Here is an 11,198-nt window from a genome sequence, read left to right as displayed (position 1 = left end):
TTTGAGAAGGATTCCTGGTGACTTTTTTTTTTCCATTCTATTTCAAGAAAACGAAACAAAAAACACCAGTTGCAACCCACTAAGTTAATTTTACGGCCCCCCAACCAAGTGCTTCACCGACACGGTCACATTATGAAACACGCAGAATGTGCAGTGTTTCTCCTGTGCTCCGGGGCGATGGGGCTTGAGCAGCTCACGGCTGAAACAGGACTCTGGGTGCCACCTGAGGTACGGGGAGGGTTTTTTCTTTCCATTCTATTTCAAGAAAACGAAACAAAAAACACCAGTTGCAACCCACTAAGTTAATTTTACGGCTCCCCAACCAAGTGCTTCACCGACACGGTCACATTATGAAGCACACGGAATGTGCAGTGTTTCTCCTGTGCTCCGGGGTGATGGGGCTTGAGCAGCTCACGGCTGAAACAGGACTCTGGGTGCCACCTGAGGAGTACGGGGAGGAACAAACACTCCACGAGACAGAGTCACCCACTATGTCCTTGGCAAGCACCGCCCTAACGGAAGTTAGGGTAAGCCCTGGTGTACATCATGCAAACATTATTGGTCTCATCAATGAAACAAAACTGGGGAGAACCGTTACAAAGTAAGAGCCTGGATTATCATTAAAGCCTACAAGTTACTTTTGTATCTGAGCTGGTCCATTAAAACGAGAACAATTTGGAGTCGATTTTACAAGTCAAATCCTGTAACCATTAAAATAGGGTCTATGCCAATTTCTGCTTGAAGCTAGGTATGGCACCGAGGACACCTGTCCAGGTACAGCGGGCCCTCTTGCCGTGAAACACGTTTTGTCCTGTGTGGCCCTCACCCCCTTGTCGAGCTGGGGCACAGTCACGGGCCTGAAACGTGTCCTGCCGAGCATGACACGCTAAACCGCACACACACGCACTCGCACGGGGCACACAGGGCGGCTCACTGTTGACGCTGGTGGCTTCCGTCTTGCCTTCATCCTCAGTCACCAGGTCGGTCATCGTGAGCAAGTTGGTGTCAAGAGGGTCTGAGGGGGTCTTGCTCTTCTGCTCCTCGGCCACGGCCGGGCTCGGCTGGCTGCTGTCCAGCGGGGCCGGCAGGAAAACGGGGACGGGGACCTGGTTAAGCGGAGTGCGCACGGTCAGGTCCGGCGACAATGGAAGGTGTTTTTCCAAAGTAAAAATTTACCCTGGCAAACACCGTTCCCGACTGGATGAAAGCTCGGAAAGAACACGTGTCACAATTAAGATGGCGACGGTGGCCAAGAAAGCCCAGAACACAAGTAGCTGCTTTCTGAAATAAAAATGAAAGGAGACTGATTTTTGAGGTATTTCTGGCCCCCAAAGGACTACCGTGGCCAAGCCCTGACACAGAGTCCTAAGAAAGTGACTTGGAATGAAATAAGGTCATGTACGAAATTCTTCTCTGCTTCAGTTGTAAGCCTTACAGCTTCAGGAAGCTTCCTTTCTAAACTGAACTCTGACAGTTTAGTGTGAGTGTGGAGAGCAGACGTGACATCTGCTGGCCCCCTCCCTGCCCGACGGACACAGCCCCCTGACGGGGTCCCCCGCACCCACGTGCCGGGCCAAGAGGGCAGACTCCGTCACGCCCACCCGCGTCTCCGAGGCGGCGACTGTGACGAAGCCGCCCTGGCCGTGTCTGACCCGCCCCTGCGGAGCCGACGTGACTTACGGGCACAGGAAGGGTGGTGGGGACGGGGACGCTCTGGCTGTACATGTGCATGGGCACCGGGACGTACACGGGCACGGGGATGGGCACTGGCACGCGCTCCGCCTTCCAGTGGTCATCTGCAAATGCAAAGCGCGGTTACACGGCACTGTCCCAGCCCTGGTGACAGAGAGCTGAGCGCCTCGGAGCCCGTGGGACGTGTAGGCAAAGCGGGTGGCTCCAAAAGCCGCGCGCGGGGACACGGGGTAAGCAGCGCCCTCGGCGCCATGCGGGGCTGGCCCCGCCCAGGCCCCCGCACGCAAGTCAAACGCAGCGGGAACTTCCATCTGACGGGAATGCGAATTTGAATGATCTCGTCTCATTCTGACGAGGAAGCAGGATTGCCCGTGTCACGGATCAGAGTCACAGAGGTGACGTGCTCGGGGGTGGGGACACACACGCCAGCAGGCCTCGGCCGCCACCTCACTGCACCTGCGACTCACTTCTATTCTAGGCCTTTATCAGAGAGAACTTTCATTAACCATTCCAACTGCCGTGTGCTCAACAAAATGTCTACAACTGAAAAAGTGGCCCCCGAATCCATTCTGCAGCCTCCTGGCCGCCGGTTGAGGGGCGCGGGCAGGGAAGCACGAGGCCAGACCCCCAGTTACCTGTCTGACAGGATTTGGTCTGCATGTGAGGTTTACAGTAAGTGGCTTTCGTCATCGTCAGCGGTTTGCAGAGGACCGCTTTGTTCTTCATCTCTTTGTTAGGCGTCGGAGAAGGGGGTGGCGCTGAACCCTACAGAGAGGCAAAGAGACACGTTTCACTTTTACGCCAGTTTGAACACGGGGCTTCTCGGGCCTGTGCAGGGAACGGCGCGGGCAGAGGAGTCTGTGTGTCTAGCGCAGTCTTAGTCTGGAGGGGCCGGGACCAGGACCGGACGCCAGCTGGCTAAGCCGGTTCCCGGCAAAGCGGCAGTGATGGGCCGTCCGACAGATCTGTCACTGTCAAAGCGTACCATCGGCGTGTCTTTTAAGAAACACGGGAAGTCAATTCTCACTTTTAAGTACAGAAGCAAGGTGGTGAACCCAAATTTTGAATATAATTAGGCTCTTTAAAATTATTTGAGAAAAAAAAATTCTTGCAGTTACTGTGGCTATCTGATACTCCAGCTCCCTCTACTGGGCACAGAGCTAACAACAGCACTGAATTTGAAAAGAAAAATGACAAGTTGCCGATAACATTACGGACCACACTCGAGGTTGTGCACTTCCTGTGCCCCAGCCGTCGCCACTCTAGACGCTTGTCATAGGTACGGTCTCGCCGATGTGCTCGCCAAGGTCACCATGGCATCATGTGCGCGCGTGCACACAGACACAGTCTACAAGCTGAAGACTGCCCACAGCACGACAGATAAGGCGCTGCCACACCACCCACGGGGACGAGAAGGCACAGGGCATCGACAGGCGCGAGCCTTGCCCTGGAGGGAAGCACAAGGCGTGGCCCCCGCCAGCCTCGCCCGCCACACCGGCACCTGCGACCAGGACACAGCCTTGTTTCTGCCGAAACACACCATCATCATCTGCCGTGCAAGCTTCCTAGTAACAGTAGAGCGACCGCACCGGCTGCGGGCGCACTCCACAGTGCTCGCCGACTCCCGCACGGCACCGCGCTACAAGTCAGTGCCGACCACGCAGATTCGCGGTCAGCGTCACGAGAACACGCGCGTCTGGCTGTCGGCGGAGCTGCGGGATGGATGACGGGCAGTGCCCCGTGCGTGTGCTCAAAGTGCCACGGGTATGGACGGAAGGTCACAGAAATTTCAGAGTAGACGAATTCACAAATATGAATAATGAGGTTCAACTGCACTTAAATAAAGCACTGACCGCTTAAAGGTTCATTTGTGCGTGTTTACGGGACTAGGAGGTCATGAACAGAAGACGAGTGGCTCTCTCGCACGTCACAATGACACACAGGGCAAGGGGGTGGCACTAGCGTGAGCCACTCTACACCCACGAGGATTTCAAACCCCAACACCGATCAGCCGCAGACAGCTGTGAACGGGGGCTCGGCTCCAACACTGCTACTGGGTGGCACCAGGCCAAGCACCCAGGGTCCTGTGCCTTAGCTTCCTCCCCCGGAAAACGGGGAGAGTAAGTTACAACCAGGCACCGCGTGCTTACCACACACCCCACACGGGCAAGTCTGCTCGGACCTGGAGAGTACTCGGGACCCCCACTTAGGGACAGGATCCAAAATCATTCACATCCCAGTTACTCAGTGTTGCACCTCTCGTCACTCGGCAAATTCATATCACGTCAATTAAACTATGTCACCTGGTGATGCCTCCGACCCTTCTGCCAGTCGACAGACAGATCTACCCCTGTTTACGATGAAGAAGGATCTGCAATGAAAGCTCTAACAAAAGCTGCCATCTGCCGAGTCCCTGCCACATGCCGGGGACCACGTGCTCTAGGCACGGAATCCGAAGGTGCAGACTTCAGGTGGTGATGGGGTCGGGGGACCGGTGCCCTAACGGCAGAGCTCCCTCGCCCCGTCCTTCTGCCACGTGAGGACACAGTGAGGAGGGGCCCTCACAGACCCCAGATCCACTGGCGCCTGGATTTGCAGCTTCCGGCCTCCAGCCCCGTGGGAACTGACTTGTGCTGTCTGTGAGCCTCCTCGTGTGTGGGATTCTGTGACAGCAGCGCACACGGACGAGGACACCGTGCGAAGCACCAGTCACGTGGTTCCTGAACGAGTGATGCTCCTAACACGACAGAGAGGTCTCCTCAGCACTCGCACCTGGCAGATGAGAGGACGGAGGCTTGGAACTCACACAGCCTGGCAAGGTGACAGGGCCACAGGTCCTGCCGTCAGGGCTGCGGTGGCTCCCTCCGAGGTCAAACCAGAAGACTGAGCCATAAGATGCGCGGCCCCCGTGAGGTACGTCCCGGAGCGGCCCCGAGGCAGGTCCTGCCTCCAGCCCACTCTACAAACGAGGACAGTCACCCAAGGACCAGTGAGGTGACCTGCCCACAACCACACAGCTACGCTCCCGTCTGTGGGGCACGACAAGAGTCCAACAGCGATGAGGAAAAGCCGGGGGAGGGCTTTCCGAGATGCAGACGAAAGGCCGCAGCCCCAGGGCACGGTGGCCGGCCCTCCCCACTAGGCAGGATCCTCCAGCCCCATCGCCACATCCGGGAGCGAGAGCTGAGCGAGGAGAGTGCGGGGCACTGTGCCGCAGAGCGTCCTGCCGCCTCGTGTCCACACAGGTGGGGGGTTGCCTGGCGGCTGCACAAACACAGCAACCAGGAGTGAGCGTCACCATGCTCCTGGTATTAAAATCAGGTGATTCTGCTGAACACATTCATATGCTTCTTAAAAATATACTTCGACAAGGCAGGACAGCAAAGGAAAAGGCACCTTCTCTTTTCTAGAATCCTGTCAACTATTAACATCAAAAACAAAAACTGAATGGAATAATATAAAAACACCAATGTTTTTCTATCAATATCAGTGATCAACATTACTGACCCCACGCTGTGGACACACATTAAAATCAACTGAAGAATTTTTCAAAAATACAGAATCTCCGAGTTGGGGCACGGGCATTGTAAAGTTTTGAAAATCTGCCTGGCGATTCCAGCCAGAGCTAAGAACCACGAACCGAGTCTTAGAGGACGAGAACCGGCCCAGACACTCGCCGCGATGCCCATGAAGGACTCCTCGAGCCCCCGGGGGAGACGCAGCAGCACCAGACCGCAGGGCCAGCGACCACGGGGTACACGGGGGTGGCCTGCTGCACGCCAGCACGGCAAAGCACCGCTTCCCTCCACTCATGACACACAAACGGCCACTTTCCAACTCCGTAAGTCTTACATCGCTGACATAACAGCGGAATTTGATGTATTATACCAAAAGAAAAAGGACTGAAGAAAAACACCCCGAAGGACACATCGTGGAAGTACTTCTCAAACGTGAAAGCCTGCAAGTCCCTGCCCTGGACGCAGAGGCACCCCTCGGTCGGCCCGGCCGCCGTGACTCCACCACGGACCCCGTGAGCCTGGCCCGGTGCCCAGCTCTGCCGAGCGTGATTATTATTCCTCCGACGTCCCATCCCTGGGGCCTGGCACCCCCTTCCACTCCACTGTTTAGAAGGTTTTCACAGCAGCCAGGGACAGACACGGGACAGACACAGGACAGACACGGGACAGACGCTCTGTCGCTTCCCATGCTCTGCTGCTGTCCTGACAGTGAGCACACAGTGGGGCTTTGATTTGAACATGGCCGGCGCGGCCGCCCCGTCGTGTGTGTGCGCGTGTGTGTGCGCGCGGGGTAGTTAATTCCCCTTCCTAGTCCGCAGCCCGCGACAACGTGCCTGTCTGAATCAGGTAACTCGGCTGAACACTTCGACGGTCTCGACGGAGTAAGGTGAAACACTCTTAGTTATCACGATCAGGTTAAACTGGACTGATTATTGTTTTATCCCCACATTATAAAAATCAGTACATAGCGCTTCGCTTCAGCAATACTTACGGTCATTTTGGTTCGGGACGTCTGACAGCCCTGATCTAAAAACACAAACAAATTGAAAATGAGACAGATATCACTTCGTTCAGAATTTTCCAAATCTATACTTCTTACTAATTTTATTAATTTTTAAAAGATAATTACTTAAGAAAATTTAAAAGCAATTGTAAGTAAAGAACATCAAATCTGAGAGCTGAAACGCAGAGCCAAGTAAGCGGGACTCACTCTCCTCCCACTGTGTCCCCTCAGGAAGCCACACTGCTTTGGGGGCAATTCCGCGTTCTCAGGCGGAGCCTGTAATTCAGCCCCGTCTCTCAAGGGCTTCCTGTCCCTCCCGACCTGCTCCCATCCGACATCACAGATGGCGCACACCAGGTGGGGGGTTTCTTAGAAATGTTGTTATAATCCTGTTTAGCTCTTTCCACCCCCAACTAGACTCTTCCTTCACCGGCATTCCACGTTTGAAGGAGAACAGGATGAACGGCAGCCGGGCGGGGCGAGGCTCGGCCGCCGGGACGCACCGTAGTGCAGGTTCTCGGGCCCCTTCTGGGTGGTCATGTTGGGCTCGTTCTGCTGGCAGTAGAAGCGCAGCAGGCAGTGCTGGTCGCAGAAGTGCTTCATCTCGCCGCGCCACTGCACGCGCTCCCGCAGCGCGCCCTGGGACTTGCAGCAGTCACACCGCGCGGCCTGCGGGGAGAGGGGGGGGCACATCAGGCGCGGGCTCCCGGTGCCACAGCGCAATGTTCGATAAAGATACACTTGAAACGTAAATCGTAAACACACAGTAAAACCCACAAAAGTGGGGGAAAAAATGTGCCGTTTCCTAACTGTCAAAATCCCTTTCTAGTGCTCACCGGAAGTCAGAGACCAGCATTACAGAGATCTCGTGAGCAAAAAGGGTGAACACCGGTAAACCAAACTGGTACGATCTATTTTAATGTTCTGTGAGATGCCGGTGAAGTCTCCCACAGTCGTAGGGCACTGAAACCCGATTAATGAACGGATTTCACGCATCCACTTAAAGAAGTTACATAAGGCCCAAATAATTCTGAAACTTGTAGATGAGAAAATCACAGAAGTTAACGCAAAGTATTTTTGTTTCTCGACGTTTCATATAATAAATGTGAAGAGCTTTAATAAATACACTGATTTAATGTTAGGAAGAATTTCATGTTTTAGAATTGTTTCAATTAATTAAAAACCATTATATTTTAATACAAAAATCTGACCTACATCTAGGAAAACCATCGGCCCTAATGGGTCTACAATTTAATATGCAAAATAAAACCCACTAAAATGCATATGTAACAAAAGTTATACTTTGATGATGGTGAATCAATAATCTGGACACAGATTTTTTTTTTAGAAATCCCATTTTCCCTAGGTTTTGCCCATTTTTCACTTTTTCTTAACATCTTGATCATTAAGTGGACCAAAAGATAAAAACAATTAATTTCAAACAGTTCTTTTCATAATAAAGAAATTTCATAATTTATGATCGAGTTAGATTAGAATTACTAAAAATTTTTAAATTACCCTTTGGTTTAACTTAGAAGTTTTGATAAGCAATAAACGCTAAGTCTTTTATAGCTCAACGCAACCACGACTGCAGCCCGTCCTCATTCTAAACTCTCCAGTTTCACACCGTGCATTCTGACTCCCACTTCATGTCCCAGGAGGCGTTCTGGGGATAAGTCAGGACCACACAAACGACTGTGTTGGTAAACGGGTCTCATACGGCAGCAGACCCCGAGGTTAGAACACGGGCTTTTTTCACCAGGTCACGTATTTCTCCTGCTCAGTAAATGTTAAACGTATGAAGATTTGTAGTATAAACTACGACTGTTCAGTGACGCCAGCATCATATCTGTTGTCCAGAGACTCGTGAGCTCGACTCGCGTACTGCTGGGGACATTGTGCGGTGAGCTAACATTAGCACGGGACATCAGCCAGGCCATGTTTACTCGGTAATGAAAGGACCCTACATAAAATCCTCACCAGCCAAAGACCGCTCTTTCGAATCACCATTAAAATGGTCCAGAAAAGACAAAGGAAGGAACTGAAAGCTTAACATTCTACTCGTTGAGCCCAAACATGCGAGAACATGGGAAGCGCAGCGACAGCCGATCACCTCGTCCCCTGAGAACCCGAGACATCAAAGTCAGCACCTCACACCGAGTCCCCACGATCCTCACAAACTAGGGTCCGAATCGGCACGGTCACCTGTCCGAGGCCAGACATTAACATGGCAGAGACAGGGTCTGGCGCCAACGAGCCAGCCGAAGCCTGAGCCTTGCACGCTGAGCTGCTGCGTGTGTGGAAGCTGCTCGGAGAGCAGGTCGCAAGTGCCCTCACTCACGAAGGCGCCTGCGATACAACTTCACGATGTGTGCACGTGAGATCATCACGTCGTACCCTTTAAGTACGTTACTATTTTATTCGTCAATGGTACCTCGACAGAGCTGGAAAAAAGTGCTCAGAGATGTACCCTCTGAGTTTGTGCATTTTACTACAAATTATAAAATAAAATACTCGGGTCATAAAAAAAAATAGTACGCTAAGTTATAAAAACGAGTGACTGCGAACAGTCAGAACCCTAACGGAAGCCAACGCTCCGAGACCCACGTGGCACCTGAACCGTGTCGATCTGCGTGAAACTTGTTGGAGTCGCTCCGTGCACTCCAGACCCTCAGTCCGCGGTGACGCTGCCATTCGCACATGCCTGAGAAGGCTGGGGACACGGGACTCAGGTCGTTCCGCCCGAGGAACCTGAACAACGAAGCCACTTCAGCACATTGGTTACAGGCGTTTGGGTCTTGTAGCAATGACCGCTGAAGCTCCTTTCTTCCAGAAGGTTCAAAACAAATGGAGACGAGTTCTCTCTATCCGGACAAAAAGGAGCAAGATTACTGCCAATTTGCAGATGGCAATAAACGTGTGTATTTTTTCGGGATGAAAGAATCATCTCAGAACTCGAAAGTGACGCCACGTTTGATGCCATAACCAAAACGCCCAAGGCCGTGCACCTTTCTCGTTCGTCCGTTTTTCTTTCGCAGCCATGCATGCATACGACCTGGCAGTGTTTGGAATCGAGCTAAAAACAGGACAGCCAACTTGGGAGCTTCACCAGTGACTGCCCATCACGCCTCACCAGCACCTCCCGACCGCGGAGGCCCCGGAAGCCTAACGCCACCTCGGCGCAAAACTGCTCAGCTCCAGTGCTGCCAGGTCTCTGGCCAAAAACACTACGCCGTCATCCGCTTAGCGGTTTTCCTGTGACTGTGGGAAATCAGGGATTATATGATATTTGGGGGGGAAAAAAAGTCACTGATTCAAACCATCTAAATTCAAAAACCGTAATCCAACCTCTCGATTAACATAGGAATCTCTTCTCTAGTAACTGACAAAAGGTCACCCAGCCTGCACTGATGCCAATGCTTCACATTGCTTGGACGACTTCAACTTCTCGTTTGTGGCAGATATATACACATCCTTGTAACCCTCCCACCCACCTGCTCCCCATCACACCAAGCACACCGAACTCTGCAGGGAGGCGGGGAATCGTGAACATAAACCGAACGGGATTTGACAGTCACTTTAAAAAGCAACGCTTTATGATTCCCCAATGTAACCTTTCTGAGTACGAAAGAGCGATTCATTTTTTTTAAATGCAGTGATAAAGAGTAGGTGACTGGGTACTATGCAAAGCATTAAGTGACAAGAATTATTCGTTTACGCAAAAGCACAATATTAAAGCAAGATCAGATATTTCCTTTCTAAATTAATTTCAAAAAACAAAGAATGTTTCTGAAAAAAATCAATTATTTCTAGCAGTTAAGACAAAAAAAAGTAAATATCCAGTAACATTTTTCATTCTGCCCGCCTTTATATAAAAGCTAAGACTGACTAAGACGTTAAGTGTTCACTTGATTAAGGCCCATTAGACCCCACAGGATCTCTGCATTAAAGAGCTTAATACTGCCACCCACCCACTGTCAGTTTGTGAAACAAAGCAAAACCTATGTAAAAAAGCTATAATTTGAAGCAAAGTTTAAGAAAGGCTTACTGGTTCTCTTAAGAAGTACTGTGTAGTATTCTTGGCAAAGAGTGGGCCTTCTGCATTATCTCCACTGTGGGTCAAACACCTCACTATTACTCAACTACAATACTGAGTCCTTTTTTCTCCAAAACTTTAAACTTACACAGGTCAAAAGAACTATCCTTCCCACCTGGGTTCATATTATGCCTGGAAACATTTATTTTGAGGAAAAGTAAAATCTACTTTCTTCTAAAGAGTAATCTGGGAGAAGAAAAAACATCAAATTTATTGCCAGCATATTTTGGTTGCATGATTCAACAGATTCTGTATTCCAATTTAGAAGAGACAGTATTTAATAAATCACTATTTAAAAACCCAAAAAAGCAAAACACACATCATTAAAAATGTCATGTTAGTTAACAAAAAAAAAAGCAGAAATTTTAAAAGTATAATAGTAAATACTTAAAAAGTAAATGAAAACGTCCAGTTTCTCAGATTCCAGTCCAGGCAGCCTCCCGCTGAACAGAGATGGAGGGAGCCAGCCCCACGTGCTCCTGGGGAGGCAGCAGGCGCTCGGGAAGAAGGCGAGCTCGCAGCTGGGCTGGCTACTTGCTTTCAGAGATTCCTTGAGGCACTTTCTTGGGGGCATCGTTTTTCTCATAAAACTTAGACTAGTAAGGGTCACATATTTAATGGACTAAACTCTAAATTTCTGAGTTCTTAAAATTAAAAAAGTGGAAGGGGGAAAAGGGTCAAAAAAATCATAATTTGGTAGGCACTCGATTAACCGGTTTCAGGACGGGTGAGTGGCAGGGGCTTCAGGGCGGCGTGCAGTCGACGTGAGCAGAAGGCGCACGGGTCACAGACGTTCTCGGGCCACCCGCCCTCGCCTCAGGGGTACCCACCGGCTGCAGGGGAAGTTGGCACTCCCACTGGCTTCACAGACCGCGACTGTGACCACACG

At 51.1% G+C, this 11,198-nt stretch overlaps 1 protein-coding gene across 4 annotated transcripts in view; it reads right to left on the bottom strand.

Moving 5' to 3' along the window:
• Positions 1-308: 308 nt before the first annotated feature.
• The window catches only part of ZMYM2 (zinc finger MYM-type containing 2), a 65,842-nt gene continuing 54,952 nt past the window's right edge, over positions 309-11,198 (bottom strand). For 2 of the 4 annotated variants that reach the window (XM_025046954.1, XM_025046952.1), the window contains 5 exons: positions 6,717-6,882; positions 6,202-6,236; positions 2,328-2,457; positions 1,681-1,796; positions 312-1,106 (listed from right to left, as the gene is read on the bottom strand). In XM_025046954.1, coding sequence (XP_024902722.1) covers positions 723-1,106; positions 1,681-1,796; positions 2,328-2,457; positions 6,202-6,236; positions 6,717-6,882 — 831 coding nt within the window. In that variant the 3' untranslated portion in view covers positions 312-722. Of the gene's footprint in view, positions 1,107-1,680; positions 1,797-2,327; positions 2,458-6,201; positions 6,237-6,716; positions 6,883-11,198 lie in introns of all 4 variants that reach the window. The other 2 variants (XM_025046953.1, XM_025046951.1) reach the window with 2 other exon arrangements.

This window comes from Pteropus alecto, unplaced genomic scaffold (assembly GCF_000325575.1).
Source record: "Pteropus alecto unplaced genomic scaffold, ASM32557v1 scaffold80, whole genome shotgun sequence".
Lineage (NCBI taxonomy): Eukaryota > Metazoa > Chordata > Mammalia > Chiroptera > Pteropodidae > Pteropus > Pteropus alecto.
The sequence above is the reverse complement of the archived record's forward strand: the minus strand, read 5'-3'. Positions and strand labels throughout refer to the sequence as shown.